This window comes from Larus michahellis, chromosome 15 (genome assembly GCF_964199755.1).
Source record: "Larus michahellis chromosome 15, bLarMic1.1, whole genome shotgun sequence".
NCBI classification, from domain to species: domain Eukaryota; kingdom Metazoa; phylum Chordata; class Aves; order Charadriiformes; family Laridae; genus Larus; species Larus michahellis.
In genome coordinates this window covers 7521661-7540609 of record NC_133910.1, presented here as the reverse complement: position 1 = coordinate 7540609, position 18949 = coordinate 7521661, and the positions used below count along the sequence as shown (strand labels likewise).

The 18949-nt window shown below is 42.9% G+C and overlaps 1 protein-coding gene across 6 annotated transcripts; it reads right to left on the bottom strand.

The window, feature by feature from the left end:
- Positions 1-174: 174 nt before the first annotated feature.
- Positions 175-18459, bottom strand: ODF2 (outer dense fiber of sperm tails 2). 6 transcript variants are annotated; one of them, XM_074609207.1, is made up of 21 exons: positions 18091-18270; positions 16428-16512; positions 15591-15744; positions 14094-14219; positions 13683-13853; positions 13357-13523; positions 12217-12346; positions 11799-11930; positions 10863-10937; positions 9820-9891; positions 9126-9242; positions 8053-8238; positions 7130-7239; positions 6270-6405; positions 5477-5587; positions 5173-5277; positions 4439-4597; positions 3461-3561; positions 2792-2954; positions 2310-2435; positions 175-1535 (listed from the first exon to the last, which is right to left on the bottom strand). In XM_074609207.1, the coding sequence occupies exons 3-21, from the start codon at positions 15696-15698 to the stop codon at positions 1362-1364; spliced, it is 2469 nt and encodes an 822-aa protein (XP_074465308.1). In that variant the 5' UTR covers positions 15699-15744; positions 16428-16512; positions 18091-18270; the 3' UTR covers positions 175-1361. The 6 variants fall into 6 exon arrangements, 4 of the variants coding, with proteins under 4 accessions (XP_074465308.1, XP_074465311.1, XP_074465309.1 ...); XM_074609210.1 differs by lacking the exon at positions 15591-15744 and having other exon boundaries at positions 18091-18459; XM_074609208.1 differs by lacking the exon at positions 18091-18270 and having other exon boundaries at positions 16428-16530.
- Positions 18460-18949: the final 490 nt, after the last annotated feature.

The following is an 18949-nucleotide window of genomic DNA, read 5'->3' as shown; positions in this document are numbered from 1 at the left end:
CATTACTACTATTGTTTTCTCTTCCATCACTGTTCTATTAAACAGTCTTTATCTCAACCCACGAGGTCTCTTTTTTCCCCCCAATTCTCCTCCCCTTGCCCCTTAGGAGTGCACTGCTGCAGGGTCCCGTTGCCAGTTAGGGTTAAACCACAACACAGCACACAGAAGAGGAAATCCCCAACACAACCACTTAAAATGCAGTTTATTATTTTACCATAGCACCTTTAGGATTTTTAAAGTGTTAAACACACACACGCAGTTACAGAACTCTCAAAAAACAATGAACTTAGAAAACCTTTATGACAAATACTGCCTAATGACCACATCGCACATAAATAGGATACAAAAGAGATAAAAACTGTTTATTTTTGCCCCCATAAGAACCATTTACTGGAAAGAACAGGGACGCAGCACAATGAGGACCTGATTTTCCAGGAGAAGGTGCAGGCTGGTTTGATGAAGAAGTTGAGTATCCAGAGCTGCTCTTTAACTGGCTTAAGAGCAAGTCAGTATTTCATGCACACTCTGAACTGCATGGCATACACAGCAAGAGCCCAAGTGAAGCGCCACTGAGGTTAAACTGCAATCTTTCCTTTGAATTCAGATGTTTTTGGCTCAGTCCTGGGGATACTCAGGATCCGGAAAGCAGGGTGAGAGGAGTAAAGCAAGATTAGCATCACATTCAGAAAAAAAGGTAAGGATCAGAGAGTATACAAGAATCAAGTGAAAAAAAAAAAACAAAACCCCAAAATCATAATTTCTGGTATAAAAATGTTTACGAACACTGTGGTTGATCAGGAGATAATCTCTTCTAAGTCTAGATCCCAGGCACTTAAGTTATTTTCAGCTTCACACATCTGGTGGGTGGACCCTCTCCCACCATTCTATCATCCGATGTATCAATACAACGTTCAATACTTTAAAAAAAATATAAAAAAAACCCCATAAACAAAAAACTCCACATGATCTCCCCGACACAGAAAGAGAATGAAAAAAGAAGCATGAAAAGAAAAAGAGCTCCTATAAACATTAACATGCTCAACAAACTGCTGACAGGTGTTAAGAGCAGAAACCATTGGGAACTGTACAGGATGAAATGGACCTTTTCCATCATATGCAAAACCATCCGGTTTCGGGGCACAGTTTATGGTGTAACGCCAACCTCCAACACCAAACTGGTATTGCTGATACCCTACACTTAGCACATATGCCACCATCATGTTATTGTCTCATGCTGCAAGAAAAAGAGGAAAACTTCTAATAGTGACCCTGAAATGCCAACTTATTTTCTAAACACCATATGGCTTTAAAATAGGGCTCCTTTTGTGCTTCGAAGCAGAGGTGCAGGGAGAGCATTGTCCTCATGGAGAAGAACGAGAGCGGCTGGGGGAGCCCAGCAAGGCACTTTCTCCAAAAACGTTGGCATAGGAAGACTTGAGGAACTGGACGTAGTTTTGCATGCTGCGGTTGGTGCTCTCCGACTGCTCCAACCGATCCTTTAAATCCTGTAGGCGGCTTTCATACCGGCGCTCTGCCTGCATAAAGAAGCACAAATCACAGGCTGAACGACAGCAGCATTCATCCTATTCACGTTAAACTCAAGCTGCTCCCAAGAAGTGCTGAGGACAGCAGGAATTAGCACAGCAGCAGATGACATTACCCTAGATGGTGCTGTGATATTTATGATTTGTTCTGCTCATTTCCAACTCCATTCAGCAACCCACTGATAAAAACAAGAGACAACGCAGCTAATCAGCTGGGCTTTTAAAACTGATTAGCTGTAGTTACGGGGAATTAAACACTTTCTTTTCTGAAAAGCAGCTTGACCTGATCCACGTGACAACCCAATTCCAAGTAAAACTCAAGTAAACAAGTACAGCAAACAGGACATTACGAAAGACTCCACTTCTTTCTTCTAGAAGAAATCCTTTCCTCTGGAAGAGAAACTACATTCTCTCTCAGATAACGAAGCCCGATAAATGAAGTTGAAATTTGTCCGTGATATCCAGTGCGAATCTCATGTGAATGTAAGAAAGGTCTGATTCTTTTCTTATGCACACCTAAGTTTAGAGCAAGTTCATTCAGATCGTTACTATAAGTAACAAGCAAAAGAGAGTCTGCATTCCTGAATTAGTGACATAACAGACATGTCACATCACACATCTGTTATGGACACACGTAACAGAATGTCACATTCAGACGCAGCTCTGTGTGACTTCTGCAGCAATCCATAGGACCTTGGTCTATCAACTCCAGTTGCTACCAGGACACCACCAGCACAGCAAGAGCGTCCCTTGGAAGTCACTCACATCGTCTTTGCTCCGGCGCAATTGGTTCAGCTCCGTTTTATTCCTACTCAGCTGGGTCTCCAAATCCAACATCTTGGACTGGGCTACCCTCTCTCTAGATGCTGCTCGTTCTCGAGTTTGTTCCACCTACATGTCAGAACAGAACAACTTTGTTAAAGGACATCTATGAAAGAATGATTTTCCCTACCCCACTGCCCTCAGAAGCCCTGTAAAGTTTAATTGGACACATTCTCATACATAAGCAACAGTTCAATCTTGTGCTTTCCTCTCTTCTGTTGCAAACTGGAGCATGGGGTTCAGTTTTTCAATGGTTTAAGTGCTGACAAACGGTACCAGCACATTTTCTTATTTGTATTTCACCGAACATGATGATTTTCCTGAATTTGGTCATAGGCTGAGGAGGTATTTCCAGCATCCTTGCTGTTTCCCTTTTACAGTCTGGGTAGTTTTGGGAAAATTCACAAACACAAGAAATTACTTACTTGTCTTTTGGCATCCTCAATGGCCATCTCCAGCTGACGTGCCAAGGAGCTACATTCACGGGTCTTCTCCTCTAACCGCAGCTGACACTGGTGGATCGACTCCTCACGTTTTGCTATAACCTGAAGGAATTCTATGTTCTGGGCGCTCGTTGTCTCTAGTTTTCTAGGTTAAGACAATACGGGAAGGAAACCTGAAACCATCAGGTCCTGACTAGTCTGGGAACAAATTCTATTCCCCCTTGAAAGGCGAGAGCCCCAAGAAACACTTCTCCATTTCTCAAATCAAAATTTCAAAGACTGAAGGACACACAGAGTATTCACAAACCCGCATTTTCCCAGACATTGTCACTAAAAGGAGTTTATAAACACGGGTAAAAACACTGTAATATTCAGCAACTTCAAAATTGTCAGGCTAGATTGGACCAGGAGCTGGCTTATCTGCTGTGTAAGTCATCATCCTTTCTAACAACATTCATAAAAGGTGCAGCAAAAAACTGTAACTCTCTCTCCAGTGGACAGATGGTGATTACAGATCAGCAAATGCACAGAATCCTGGAGGCACATGGGAGACTGGAAACAAGACTGAAGCTGTTTCAATCCCCTGAAAAAACAATGGGAAGAGGATGGAAATGGAAGGTTAAGAGAGCAAGACAGCCTAATATTTCTAACCTTTCCAGCTCCTCCACCTTCAAGGTGAGCTGCTTTTTCTCCTCCTGGGCAGACTGATACCTCTCTCTTGTCATCTCCATTTTCTCCCCCTGGAGCTCAATCTAAAAATTACAGTAAGTAGTTACTTTACAGAGTAGTCACTACACACACACGACCAACCATCTAAAATGTATGCAGCTCTCCAGAAGGAAACATTCAATTCATAGTTTCCACAGAGCCCCAGAAAAGGAACAGTGGATAGAAAAGCAAAGCACTAAACATCCATTTTGCCCGTGCTTTTAGTTAATGTTTGGAAAGGCATGAGAAAATTCTTCCGTACTGCAAATGAAAAGCTAGGTCTGTAAATGCTGGTATGCAGAGCAGCCACCTGTAAGCACAGCAAAGCACATACATTAAAAGCAGCCATATACATGACAGCAGCCCCCAAAGGCACCAGAGCCAGGAAGGTTTATAATTCCAAGCCAACGAGAGTAAAGCAATCAGATAGGATCATTTGCTGTGGGTCTTGAGGCACGGTTGTAGAAGTCACGCCTGTCTATAATTGTCCTGCAATATCTATGCAGTCATCCTGGGGACAAAAACCAGGAACTGGGAAAACAACCTGAAATCAGGGTGAGAAAACAAGGTTGGGACAGCACTATTAGCAGAAAACCACAGGAGGGAAAGCTGACAAGATGATGGAAGTAACAGAAGCGAATGCTGGCATTAGCAAGTGCTGTCACTGCTGCCATTCAAGTCCCAAAAAGGTTCTGCATCAAGGGATGAGAAACCTTTCAAACAGCAAGGAGTGCTACTAGCTACGCCACTAACTTCTTGCACAAAGACATAGCACACACCTTTATTTTGCAGTGCATGTTTAATCTTTTCAAAAAGAGACGAGAACAGAGACGAAGTTTGAACCTTCCTGTGATTAGAAATTCATCTTGGTCTCAGACTTGTGGATTGCAGTGCTGAAGGTATTTTCTGCCAGTCCCTTACCCGCTGACGAAGATCTGCAATCATGACAGACAGGTCCACGTTCTTCTTCTCATAACTCTGAAGCTGGTCCTGACATTCTGCTAGTTGTGTCTCTGTGATCTTTAGGATTTCGGGCAGCTTTTCCAGTTCAGCAAGCTGGCTCTGGAACTGCTTACGTGCCTACAGTCAAAGAAGAGAACATGAGGAACTTTCAGATGTTCATAAGGTCAAGACTAAAAAAAAATTCTCAGCTTCAATGAAGCTTTGCTAGTCTGCAACCATAATGACACTGTGTGGATATTTGGCCAGTGTTGGAGTTCAAAGCCTAAGCTTTTCTCCTACTCCAAAAGGCTTTCTCTTCGGATGTGGCATTCCCTATGGACGGAGTGAAAATGAGGAAGTATTTTGGATCCTGGGCTTCAGTTTTACTAGAAGTACAAGCTCTTTCTTGAAGACAGCTGTTCCACAACAGACAATGGTGTAACCTGCTCAGACCACTGTTCTAAACTACTATGTCTGCAGCAAAGGACACACTAAGCAATTTAAACACCTCTGAAGAATGCCAGATAGTAAAAAAGAAGCAGCTGCTAAATGTTCAGTAAATTTTTCAGAATGAACAAGTCATGAGAAAAAGTACTGGAAAAGGCAAACTCAGATAAGACTTTTATTTCCTATTCACAGCCATTTTTCACTACATTCAGAACATTAAGATCCATGAATATCTACAACATATCAGTCTTTAGAGGAACAGTTACCAGTTCAATCTCCTTGTTCATTTCATCTTTTAGTGTCTTGTTCTCTTTATCATACTTCTCCAGTTGTCCTGCCACTTCATCTGCTTCCATTTGGGTCTTCAACACCTGGACATATAAAAAAGCCCACACACTTCAGCCGTTATATACAGTTCTCAACAAATGTGCAGTGCTTTGGAGTAACTAAAACTGCTCAAGGATCAGCAACAAGAGCAAACAAAGGGTTAAGCTGTTACAGAATAAGCCACAACAGTGAAGGGAGAAAACATGTTTGTGCGAGGGCAGAAGGTTTTGATAAAAGGCCTACCTGTGACTTGTAGCTTTCAATCAACCCTTCATAGTTCCTGACAGAGCTCTTGAGCTGCTGCACTTCCATCTGTGCTTGGTTCAGCTTTTCCTCCATTGGGACCACACTAGCCTGAAAAAAGAAAATATCTTCCATTAAGTGCTTGGAAGTAACTGCCACACTAGCTGTCTCACATTGTCTAGATTAAGAAACAAGGACTTTTGTCATTGTAAGTTGGCAAAACTTTCCAGACTTCAGCGGATTGCCGAGTTTACACCAGAAGAGCACAGAGGTTTGGGATAGAGTGCAACCTTTCCATTTGCCTGAGTGGGCTGTGCTATTTGGATCAGGGACACTTCTTATTTGGATCAATGCCTAACTTTCCAAGAAGAAAATTACGTAGGTCACCTACAAGATCACCAGTGATAAGAGAGATGACAGGAGAAATATGTCAGGGATTTTTTTTTATTCTGGAGATTACCATTCTTTCTGCATGAGCTAGTAGTTAGTTCTGTGGCCAGCAGCTTAAAGATGTAAAGACAAGATGTAAGATCCCAGCTGGATGAAACAGCACTTGGATTGGAGATCCTCCGAGCCAAAACATGGGAGAAACCCCGTCCTCCCAGAATGTTTACTTTCTTTGTCTCTCCACAGTACACTTGCCTGATCATACTCAGGTTATGGTAAAACTGGTTTGAAACTAAACAGCAGCAATGGGTGCAATTCAAATCTGTCCTCAGAGGTCAAGCAACTTGCTATAATTTCTCCTTTTCCCCCCCCGGCATTTCAGCTTCAAAGCCCTAGAATCACCGACCTTTAGCCTTTCATTCTCCATTTTGAAAGAAGTGGTCTCTGTAGTCTGTTGATGCAATCTATCCACCAAAGCTTCTCTGTCCTCCCGCATCTTGTCCTCCAGGGTTGTCTGCTGTTCCAGCAAGTCTGCAACACGGCTGCCACACAGAAACAAAATTAATCCTTAAGTGACAAGAAAGAATAATACTCCTAACCCTTGAAAATTAGATTCAGAATCATGGCTTTTCCCTGTCCTTTCATCTTTCTCCTCCAGTCATGTATGCACACCTCTCTGTTACACTGTTCTACTACCTCGATCTTCTTAGCCTGCTGGAAATTAACTTGAATTGTCCCCCTGGAGCTCAAATGCCTTGCCTCCAAGATACACAGGATAAAGAGTTACCTCTCTCTTGTCTTGTACCTACCTATTTTTTCCTGCAGCAACAACTGTACTGCAGTGATACCAACACATTTATTTACCTTCACAGCAAAATTGGCATGAACTATACTGCCTATCTCTTCTCATCCCTTCTATTCAAGTTTCTCAAACAGATCTCAAAAGAAGAATAACCTTAATTATTTCAAAGCATTACAAAATGTCAAATGAATAGAGTTTTAAGGGTCAGCAAACCCTTAAAAAGCTTGCCTTTGCTGTGGCAAGTCATCAGCAGAAGCCATCTCTCTCTCTTTCTCTTTCTCTCTCGATCTCTCAAAACTGTGCTCTAACCCTTAGGCAGTGCTGGTTTTGCTTGGATATTTACAGGCAATCCAATCCAGTTATTCAATTTAATGTAATTATTCAATTAAATTGAATTAAATTATCCATGAACTTAGAACTTATCCCTGGTTATGCCAGTTTCTCCACAATAATTTTATTTTAACCTGTTCAACGTAACAATTTCCAGTTCAAGGTCACTCTTGTCCTTTACTACTTTGTTGTAGCGACTCCTCCAGGACTCCAGTGTAGACACCGCATCAGCAACGTAACTTTCCTGTCAAACAAAAGAAATACATGAGGAAAAGAGCCAAGGTGACAAAAATGTCACTGGACATGGGATATGCAGACAACACACAAAGATGCCAATATGGGCAAGCATGGTACGTGCAGAGACTTCACTGAGACTTAAAATATTGACGACAAGTATTTATTTTTATTCTTCCTAATCCTTCAGAGAGAGGTGTTCTCCAACGCTACTGTCAGCCAACAGACGTAATAGCAGTGAAAGAGGAATCAATCCTCTTTGAAGGCAGATGAACTATCAGAAATACAAAGGATTATAAGATTCAACTAGTGGATCTGGTCCCTGGAACTCTAAAAACAAGGGAGGAAAAAAAAAGTTTCCTTCTGATTTGTTTTAGTCTTAACTTTTCGACTTTTTCTTGATATCCTGCAGTCATTTTTCAACTGGAAATTCCAGTACACCTCTAAGTCTTTGTACTTTTCTGCTCTGACTAGTTTCTTGATTAACAACCATCTCCATTCAGAATTTTCAGCCAAAACCACAAGGCTTTATTTTATTTGCTTTTGTCAGCCCTCAGATGGTTCTAAAGAGCCAGGCGAAAAATCAGATCTGCTGGTGTAGAATGATCTAAGTTACTGCATGTCCTAAATTAAGGACGTGCAGTGAATATAGTGACAGAGAAAACTGGATTTGTTCTAAACTTAGCATAAATGGGCCAAAGCATCAAGACAGAAATAAATCTCATTAGTTGAAATCAGAGACTCTCCCAAGGGCTGCTACCAGAAGGCAAAGATTTAGATGCATGATCTGAAATGAGGTCTCGCCTCCTGTATTATTAGGTACCTTTTCTGCTAGCTGGGCAGTCAGTTGCTCTGCATACGCTTCACTTCGCTCTGCCCGCTCTTTCTGTGCACGGATGGCTTTCTTCAGGGCTTCTTTATCACGATCTGCCTTCTGCCTTAGTTCTTTCATCTGTTCCATGGCATGTTCCATCTCTGCCTTATGCTGAGCTTCACTGCGCTCCAGATTCTGCAGGGAGGGGGAAGTAAACACACATATGGAATAGTGCCCTTAAACCTGCACACTCAAATCAGCAACTAATTTCCTAGAAACAGTGGAGAGAGCTGGGCATAAACCCCCAACCTTCAGCCTGGAGCTCCTTGCAATCACATTTCACCTACACAATCCTGCCCTAATGCTGACAGACATGTTGGCATGACATGTCTTCCTTTCCTTCCAAGAGTCTTCCTTTCTTCTTTCATAAGCTGCTCTCTAGAATACTGATTTCCTCTCCTCTACTATTATTTTGGTCTACCCAAGAACATTGTCTTTATTAATTGAAATGCTTGCATATGATAATGTTGCTTTATGCAGCTATATAGTTTACCAGAATTAAAGCTCTTCTAAACCATTAACGCACATATGTTCATCATAACCATCACAACATCAACAGATATGTTAAACATAAGACTTTCATCAAGATAAACCAGGGGAACTTTCCCCTCCTCATTAATACTGTAGAAAGCATGCATGACTGATCAAATACAGGAACCCATGGCACCGCCTTTTTCCCAGAAAGCAAATTAAATAGTTTATGATCTGTCTTGATGCTTGACTAAACCAAAGCCATCTTTTAAATAATTATGTAGTAATTATCTTTGAAAAAAAATGTTAATAAATGCACATAGATCTCAAGGCTATGATTTTGCCTCATGTATCAAAACTGAAAAGCTTTTTTTTTTTTTTTTTACTTCATTTGAAAAGTATGGTGTGAATTAATGGCATAAACATCATCAGACAACATTTCAGTCTACTGGACACAGCAGAATAGTTGATGAGTGCTATTTCCCCTGTCAGACAATTCAGTTCATAACAGTAAATGAAGGGACAATCCTCAGGGACCACTGAAAACATACCCGTATCTGTATAGTCAGCCGGTTGTTCTCAGCCTCTTTGTTTCGCAACTGCGCTTGTAAATGGCCTTTCACAGCTTCCATAGATTTAGAGAGTTCGCATGCTGCCTTTGCCTGGTCCTAAATAAGAAGCAACAAGATACACACCTTTTTCCTCAACAAGCTAATAGAAGGAACACTTTATAATGTGTAACAGTCTCAGATTTCTTCGCTGAATGATCTCCAGCCACCTCCACTTTCCTCAGATGGACCCTCACAGCTCTTCTACTCCAACAAAATGGGGAACAAATGAGTAGCCATTTATTTTACATCAGATGTGAATGACTGGCCTGAAAGATTTGTTCTAGGGCAAAACATCCTTCATATCTACATTCCCCTTTTACTTCCTAAAAAGAGGATTAGACTGGAATATGACATTAGGAACCAACAGGACCTTTAACAGAAAGGCAATTCAGTGATAAGCCCAAGCAAAGAGAATACCACCTAATCAACCTTGTGATGAACATCTTATTATCAGGATATGGAATCCAGAACTGTGTGGGAATAGGTAGCTGTCTTTCTAGTTTTATAAGCAAGCCAGTCATCTGGTCCCTTAAAAAGTAATTGTCTGCAAATACAAACCCATATTTTGGACTATCTGTGGTTCTCCAGAACTGGAAGGTGAAGCAGGGAGGGGAAAACAGAAAAAGGAAACTACCTTTTCTGCCTCTATCTGAATGGTAAGACCGTCCACTTCTTCTTCTTTCTCCTGAAGCCTCATCTGAAGTTGCTGGAAAACAAACATCACTCAGATTTTATGTACTAAATACATTTAGGTTGGCAGGTGGAGGGAAAGAGGTGTAACTGCCTGCCTCCCAAGACCCTCTGATCCACAGCACACTGTTTGGTATCCACAGCAACAGCATCCTCAGTCCCAGGAAAAGAGTCTGCATTCTCCTCAAGCAGAAAGTAAAACAGCTACACGTACATTTGTGTAGCAGGGCACGGGATACTCAGTGACGAATGAGGACCTGACAGGACTATATACTCCACAGACAAAAAGGGGCATTACTTATGTCTCACAGCAAGTTTTATAGCTTCTGTCAATGTAATAACTCCTTTCTCAGTTTACAGATAAGGAAATGAACACACGGGCACCAAGTCACTTTCTCATTCAGTAACAGAAGCAGATACAGAAAGCTTATCCTCTTGGTGCTTTTCTGTCTCTAAGGATAACATGATAAACATACAGAAACAATAAAATGATTTCCAAACTGAAGAATACTATCCTGACTGTCAGGGATACTTTGACCGTAGATTTTTTTTTTTTTCTCTCCCACCCACAGAGTTTTCTTTTTAAAGAAAAATGTAGTACAATTCTTGCTTTGTACATTCAGTACCATAAGAAAAAATAAGCAGAATCATTTGTGCTCGAATTGGACAACATAATTCTGCTCCTTTGTAGCTGAATACTGTAAATCCTAATGCTGCTTTTATAAGTAGGTCTCAGTTGTGCTATCCCCATTCTAAGCCTCCACATTTCAAAGGCTATGAAAATCTATCCACTTCAAAATATATCTTGTTAACAGAGGGGCAATGTAGTAGCTCTGATTACCACAAAAGACAAAATATTTTTATTGGTCTAAAAGACAGTATAAGACTTGATAGCTGAATACAAGACACAGAAGAGTTTCTAATTTTATATCTTTTTGCTTTATCAGAGAGAGAAAGAGAGAGAGAGGTATATTTTGTTTTGCTTACTATTTTCTCTGCTTCTGAGTCAGCCAGCCTTTTCAGCAGTGCTCCTTGCCGCTCCAATATCTTCTGAGCATCCTTCTATAAAAGAAATGCATGAGAAAAATGGTTAAACGGAAAAGTCAATTTTATACAGATTCTTTAGATGGAACTGGGCAGATCAATCATTTCTCCCCAGCTGCAGCAGCAATTCTCAGAAGATACCCAGCAGTATCAAATTTGCTAAATATTTCACATATCACTCGTTTCAGAAAGCTTTTCCACTTCTCAGTCAAAGATAATAAAAAGCACGATGGCAATTTAAGGTCTTTCAGAACTCTCACTACTCAGTGAAAGTTAGGTGGAAGAACTGCGTCCTTTTATCCCATCTTACTGGTGGCTGAAGTAACTGTTACCATCGGCCTGCTTTTGCTCAAATGGAACATAAACTACAGGAAGAATAGCAACTTCATTCATGTATTGCTATTACAAGTGACATAGAATTGTTCCGTACAAGCAGTACAGATTTGTTTATGATTTCTCTGTTATTGCTCTTATAGCCTACAAAAATAAATTTGTGAACATCCTTAGGCTCCCACTAGCTAAGGCCACATCTAGTCCTCAGACTTCAGCAAATGCGACTGTGCAGTAACATTTCAGACTAGCATGAGCAGCAGATACAGCTGCATCCAGATGAGAAAGAGTTGGTGAAACAGTAGTGCCTACACCTTTTCATACAGTCAAAGGCTTAAGATGCTCTGACATCCCCACAGCAGAAAAGTCAATCTTACTCTACTGAAGTAGGCAGGGATAAACAAAACTATCCATCCTTTAACACACAAGGTCAACAGCAGGGTTAGGAAAAAAAAAAAAAGAGTTAAAAGCTCTCCAAATTCCATTTCAGTTCACAAGACAACATAGCCTCCTGTAGTCATCCAAGTTCAAGCACACAGCACTGCTCACCTCCCGGTTGTGCTGCTCTCTGAGAAGTTCTCGTAGTGTTCGGTTGGTTTCTTCAAAGGTGCTCAATTTCTGGAGAAGCAGCTCTTTTTGTCTTGTCAGTGTGTTAATGTCTGAACTGCTCATGTGTTTCTCCTAGAGGAAAAACAACCAAAAAAGACAACTGTTCACATGTAATGAATGTACGAAGCTGGTACGAGCACGAGCAGTGCAATAGTCAGCATCACAGGTGCAGAAGGTGACTGGAAGCTGCAAGCAAACACCCCACTTCCAAACAAAACTACCAAACACCTTAAGCATGTTAGATCCCTCCACTTTTCCTTATATTTTTCTGGATCAGCAATTGTAACATTACATTTTTAAGACAGCCATATAACAGGACAACGTAGTAAAGGCAAGAACAAAAAAGGACAACACTTACAATGTTGAGTCTCCCAATTGTATTTTTCAAGGCATGGATCTGCCTGGCTGCTGCTGCTCCATCCCTTTCTGCCTCGCTCAGCTTGGACATCAAACACTCTTTCTCATGCTGCAAGTACTTTTTCTGTAGCCTGTAACGAGAAGGCAGCCATCAGAGAAACAAGAAGCTTTGACAGCTGCACCAGCCGCTATAGATTACAGTCGATTGGATTAAAATGTATAAAAAAACCCTCAAATCAGAGAATAAAAGCTCCAAACAAACACTTAACTACTTAAGATTCACCCTGTTTCAGTGTGGAAGTTGTTCTGATTGAAGACAGTAAGTAGACACCAGGAGCTCGCTAGGCCCACAGCTATGAAACAGGAATTTAGAGGGGACAAACTGGGCTTATGCCAAAGCCTGCACATGCTACTAAACCCAAAACACAATGCTGTGCTTTTCCTGGGCACTTAAGCCACACGAGAAATAAGACTCCAAAAGGCTGAATACAAAACAGGAAAGCACACCAAGACACACAGCTCGAAGTTTTTAGCCAGAGCTTGTAATTCACAATGTTTTCTGAAAAAGGAATACACAGGATTAACTTCCAAGTGATCTTTCTTAAGGAAAACATAAAACTAGCTCTCTTAAAACACAAGCGTCCCCCTGGAGACACAAGCTTCCCTAATTCTTTAGACACAAAGCAGATGCAAAAACATCGGACTTGGACCCCATGATTCAGTCCTCTCAGGGGCTGCCACTCCTGTCTCAGTATGATTTTCACAAAGGCCAAAAATTCTCCTCTAGTTTTCAGCTCCATGTTTATTCCTTTGTTGTTGTACCAATATCATCACAATTCAAACAGCATCTCTTAACCTTCAAAATATTAATTGCAGAGCTAGGATGACCCTCCAGTAGGTCACACAAGCCAACTGCTCTCAGGTTCCCCTCAGTAGTTTTATCCATTCCAATAATCACGCTAGAGCTCTTCTCTGAAGTCCCCCGTCTAAAAGTGACAAAAAAATCCAAGAACATCGTTTCTGCAGCAGCACTGCAACCCAGGTACAAACTGCAACCTCAAATAATATTAGCAATAAGAGAGGCAGGTGCCCTGTAAATACCACTACTTGCAGTAACGATGGAGAGCTGGAGCTTTCTTACACAGTCAGATCTTTCTCTTCCTTTATGCGCTCAATATTGCGCCTGAGCAGTGTATTCTCATGTTCTGTTTCTACCAGCTCTTGCGTGACCTCATTCAGCTCTTCTTTCTGCTCCTCAAGGAGACGCTTTGTCATTTGCTGCTGTTCCTCCTTTTTCTGCAGCTTGGCCTGATGAAGATATTTAAATAGAACTTAAGACAAACCAGGTGCTTTTAAACTGATACACAGAATCCACATCTCAAACCAGTGAATCAGCTACTCAGCTGAACCAAACAATAAAGGGCCATGCTTTTTTAAAGACAGCAGGTCTTTACACTGTCTCCTCACCTCATTCTTCAGTGTTCCCACCACATTCATCAGGCTATCGATCTTCTTTTCATATTCGTTCATTTTGCAGTGAACAGCATCCTCCTCATCTGTAGAGAGGTCACTCAGGCGCAATACTGACAGCATTTTTTCTGAATCTGGAGGTGTAATCTCTAGGCGGTGAGTCGGTCCCTGGTAGAAAAGCAATAATGAGCTTCTAGAGGCAGAAAGGCATGATACAGCCATTGGCTGCTAATTATTTTCCAATTTTTCTATATTAAGAAGTGAAAGACATTTATAGAATACACTTAAAATGGATGGTAGGTGACAGTAGCCTTCTTTCAGACCAGCCCAGCTCCCTCACTACACGACTGCTCTCTTCAACCTCAGATAAACCTGAAAGTTTGTTTTAAAGAGCAAAATCAGGCATACCTCCCATTTGCAGGTGGACTCCCGGACAGACGTTTTGCCTGGGGGCACCCAGGGGGCCTTAGTTTTCACACGGACAGATCGGCACATGTTCACAGTATCCCCTTTAATTTTCTGTTTGTGCTTTTGCTAGACAAAGAGAAAATAAAATAAATCACAGACTTTTAAAGAACTATTCACAATTTTTAGGGCTGCAAAACCAAATAGAAGTTAATTCATACAAAAATATCACATAGCTTTTCACATGATATATCAGATGAGCCAGCACCCATCAGAGGAGGCTGACACCAGCCAGAAGAAAAGGTTATTGCACATTCAGTTGACAGTATGGCTAGATGTAGTAAATTCTTCTTGTTTATCATGTAGCAACTCTGTTATATCACTGGGATACCTGCACTTGTGATGTGATGAGAGCCTTACCCCGCAGGGCAGGGATGGGATATTGGGGTGGTGGGGAAGGAAGTCTCCTCTGTGTGGAGATACACAAAAAAATACCACAATACAACCCATTCACGTGAAGAAGGAAAAGCCTGGGAGATCCCTTCTCCATTACAGATTCATCTCACAAAAGAGCAGCTCTATCATTTGACGACAGCACTACTACAGCAAAAAAGAACACTGCAGTGTGGTTGGTTATGAAAAGCCCCTGAAGTGTTTTCCCTGCTTTGCAGTCAACTAATAGATCTGCATTTATTTGTATTGGACTGGAGGTGCTCTCCCTGAAAGAAAGTTAGTGGGTTTTGCACAATTCTAACCTTAGAGAAAAATCAGATGGCAATTAATTAACAGAAGTCATTGATTTCAGGCCCTACCCCATTATGATATTTGCCATTAGCAACAAACACTAAATCAATGGAGAACTCAGAACAGGATGTCTGCATATAAGGAAGAATGAGCAAGCAACTTCCATCACCTTTTGAGAACAACTTTACATAAACATCCAACCACAAAAGAGGATATGAGATAGCTACTCACTTCAGTATTGCCTTCTACCTACTGTGGATAAGACTATGAAGAGATCCTCTTTGCTCCATAGCTCAGCGGACCAAGAAGGTGATTAATGCCAGAAGATGGTCTGAATCCAGACTAATTTTTTCTAAATGTGTTTATTTTAATATAATGAAGACGGAATTTGAAACGCCTAGATATTACCTTTCCCCAAACCCTTCCTACAAAAATAGCAATGAAGCCAAAGAAAAGCCATTATCAAGACACAAATACAGGAAACAAAAGGAAAAAAAAAATTCCCCCAAACCACATCACACTGGAAGCAACACTCCTCACAAGCACACACTTGAACATGAAAAGTAACTTTCTATGTCACGCTTTAATCATCTTAAACACATAAGACACATTACTGAAAATTCACCATTGAATACGAATTCAAGTCTTATAGTTCTAATACAACAGCAAAACAGACCTTGAAGATTTTGTGGTGCTTCCAGGACCGTTCACCTTCCTGTCTGTAGCCCTTACAAACACCCAGCTACACACTCCTACCTGGCATTTTGCAGGTGTGGTTTTCTGACCCTTTTTAATATGGACATGGACAGGGGTGTTTTCATCCACATGGACGTGCAAAGGGGGAGATGAGGAACGGTTCTTCATGGCTCTTCTCCCACAAACGGGAAAGGGCAATACAATGAAAGGAAACCTGTGAATAAGGAAACTGGAAATAACAACATTTCCCTCTGTGCCACAGAGCGACAATGGCCAGCCTTGATTAAAGCCTGAGCATTCTTTCAGTAGCATCTGCCATTTTGAATTGCACAATATTTTGCTGTGAAGTTAGGATTAATGCAAATAATTTCTCTGCATCTGGTATTTTCTGCTTTTAACATGGTTATTAAAGACCAAATACAGTTAGATTGATAGCAGGTGCCTGTAAGAGTCATTGGTGTTCAAAGCCTTAGAGCAAGCAAGGAAATCAACCAGTAACCAACACAACCAAGAGAAATTCAAAGTGGGCAGAAGAGCATTAACAGTTTAGCTAAGAAAAATCAACACGAAACCATCAGATCCTTCCATCCTAGATCGCTAAACCTGTAAACTCTTTCTTACGTGCTTAACTTTAAGTGTCTTTTTGAAGTTAAATAAAAACTTAAAAGCTTTTGGATCACAGCATTTCTTTAATCCTAGGAAAAAAGCATAACCTTAACCAATATCTAACACACCATGGAAAAGCCTAGAGGTGCGAGGTTAAAGTCATCACCATTGAGCTTGATACTTCAGTTGAGGTCATGGTATAATGCAATTGCAAATCTTACAAAAATACACGAGCAGCACTAATCTGATTCTGGCAGAAAGGTTTTTGTCAGCCGAGGTAAAATTACTTACAGTTATTCTAAAGTTTTTAGCTCTTCTTGACAGCGTGCTCTGTGCAGAGACTGAAGTCACTTCATTGCTGATGGATGAGGGACACCTGATACAGAAAAAGGAAAATGAACACTAACAGGAAAAGGTACCAATTTCTGAACATCCTCTTCCTTTCGATTTAAGGCAACATGTAGGCTTGAACATATCAAATGTACACACTCAGACAACAAAAGTTGATGTGTCCTGTCTTCCTCTGACAAGCATGGAATGAGGGAAGGACCAAGATTATAATTCCTTACATACTGATGATGAAAGTTTGTTTAAACAATGGAAAGTGTTTTGCAAAATTATACATGATGGCTTTACCCAAACAGTTAGAAACCTTCAAATTCTAACTGCAATTTTTAACCAGTTTCATAAGGAAACAAGGTTTGAACAGTTCCAGGGTACCCGTACACCCCCTCCCAAACCCCACACCCTCCCTAAACTCTGCCATCGTCGACAAATCCTGTAAAACTTGAGAGAAATGTTGATGTTCTAGTTTTATACGGTTCTGCAGACTGAAGAGATGCATCCAAATTAGTCTTTGTGCTGAAGGAAACCCAGCACCGCACAGACTTGTGTTGCAGTGTGGTTGCTGCTTGCCCAGCAGATACATGTGTACTAGTTTGCTAACCAGTAGCATGCGCAGAACTGTGAGTCAGCTACAGTGTGAGCAGCTTTTTACCTGGTGGTACCTGGGGGACTTGAAGAAATGAGAGCAAGGGAGGGATCCCCAAAGGACTACTGGGGAGTGATGAAGTACAACCGTTAGAGCGGTGGCATACCAGGGTTAGTTAGCTAACCTTATGGTAACACTCCTTCATAATTTGCCACGTAAGAACAAGTGTTACAAGTAAAGTGTTACTTGTAATGCAGTAGAGCAGGGTTTTGTACAATACTTCTGCTAGGCTAGAATTTAGATCCCTCTTTACAGCTCATTGGTTAATTTGTCAGCTTGCCAAAGCTCGTGTAATAATTTACTCTAAATAAAACTAATCATACTGCATCTGTTTTTAAGAAGTGTGTGCTTAAGACAAAACACAGCTGTATATCATGTGAGATTTATGAAAATTACAGAGGGGACGACACAGCCGCACATCCCTTGATCAGGAACAGGAAGGTTTCTGTAGGGACAGGATTCCCCGGCTCCGAGCTATTAACAACTCCAAACACCGCGGGGCGTTTTAATCCCCTGCCTTCCCAGGAAGGTTTCAACTCTCCCCAGACCCGAACGTGTGCACCGGCCTGAGAACCGACAGCACTCCCCGAGAATTTACAGAGCTTCGAAATCACCGCAAGTGAAATTCGGATGCTGTCATCCCGCTTTCCCTAGCAACATGGTTTATTTCAGAAGTTTTAAGTAACTTCTCCCGCGGTTTCTCAGAGGACCCGCGGCTACCTCAGGCCGCAGGGACCTAGCCCGGGGCCAGCCTCCTGCTCAAGGCGGGACCAGCCCTCAGGGCAGAGCCGAGCTTTACCCGGCTGGGGACCACACCAAGGCAGGCGGCGCTTCTCACTACCAACACGGCGCCGGAGGAATCGTTCCCGGGGGCTCGGACATCCCCGGGGCCACACGGCGAGGGGACCCCCGCCCTCCCCGGCCTCGCCCCCTCACAGGGCCCAGCGGCCCCGGCCCCCTCACCATGAAGGACCGCGCAGGGTCCGCGGCCGCTGCCGCCTCAGGAGGTCTTCGGCGGCGGCGGGGAAGCGGCAGGAGGCGCCGACGCTGCCATGGAGACCCCGCGGCCGGGACGAGGGGGGCTGCGGGAGGCCGCACCAGGGGCAGGAGGCGCCGCCGCACTTCCGGGGCCGCCGCGCCGCCGCCGCCCGCGGCTCCCCCATTGGGCGATTCAAACCCTCTTCGTGACGCGCTCCGCCGCCGCTCGCGCCGCAGGGCCCCGCCCCGCAACCGGACCCGTCGCCATAGTGACGCGAAGCGGCCCGGAGGGGCCGGGCCTGGCGGCGCCCGCCCCAAGGAATCCAGGCCGCGCTCCCCGGGAGACCCCGGCGGGGAGTCACCCCCGGCCGGCCTTGGGGAGCCACCGGCAGCGACCCCTCCGGGAGGCACAGGCATCAAGCAGCAACGCTGAACCCCTGGGGAAGCACCGCTCCGACCAGAAGACGCCGGCGGATGTCCACACCAACAGGGAGGCCTTCTGCATCTACCTCAGGGACCGCGTCCCCACGCTGGTTTTGTACTCAGGAACGTGACAGTTCTCCAGCCATCCCCGCAAGAGCACGCGGAGTTTGACCACCCTCTCGAAGCCCACACGAAAGCAGGCTGCTCCCAACACCTCCATCCCTGACTAAAGCAGCCCTGGACTCGCTGAGATGTCAGGGCAGAGATAAAACCCTCTCAGTCAGCTTCAGCTGCTGTCACAGAAGCAAGAAAAGCAGTTGGACTGTTTTCATTCATTCCCAGCCCATTAGTTTGCTGCAGGATCCCATCTCAGGCCAGCGGAGCATGGATGTGAACAAATTTCATACGTGATAAAACCCTA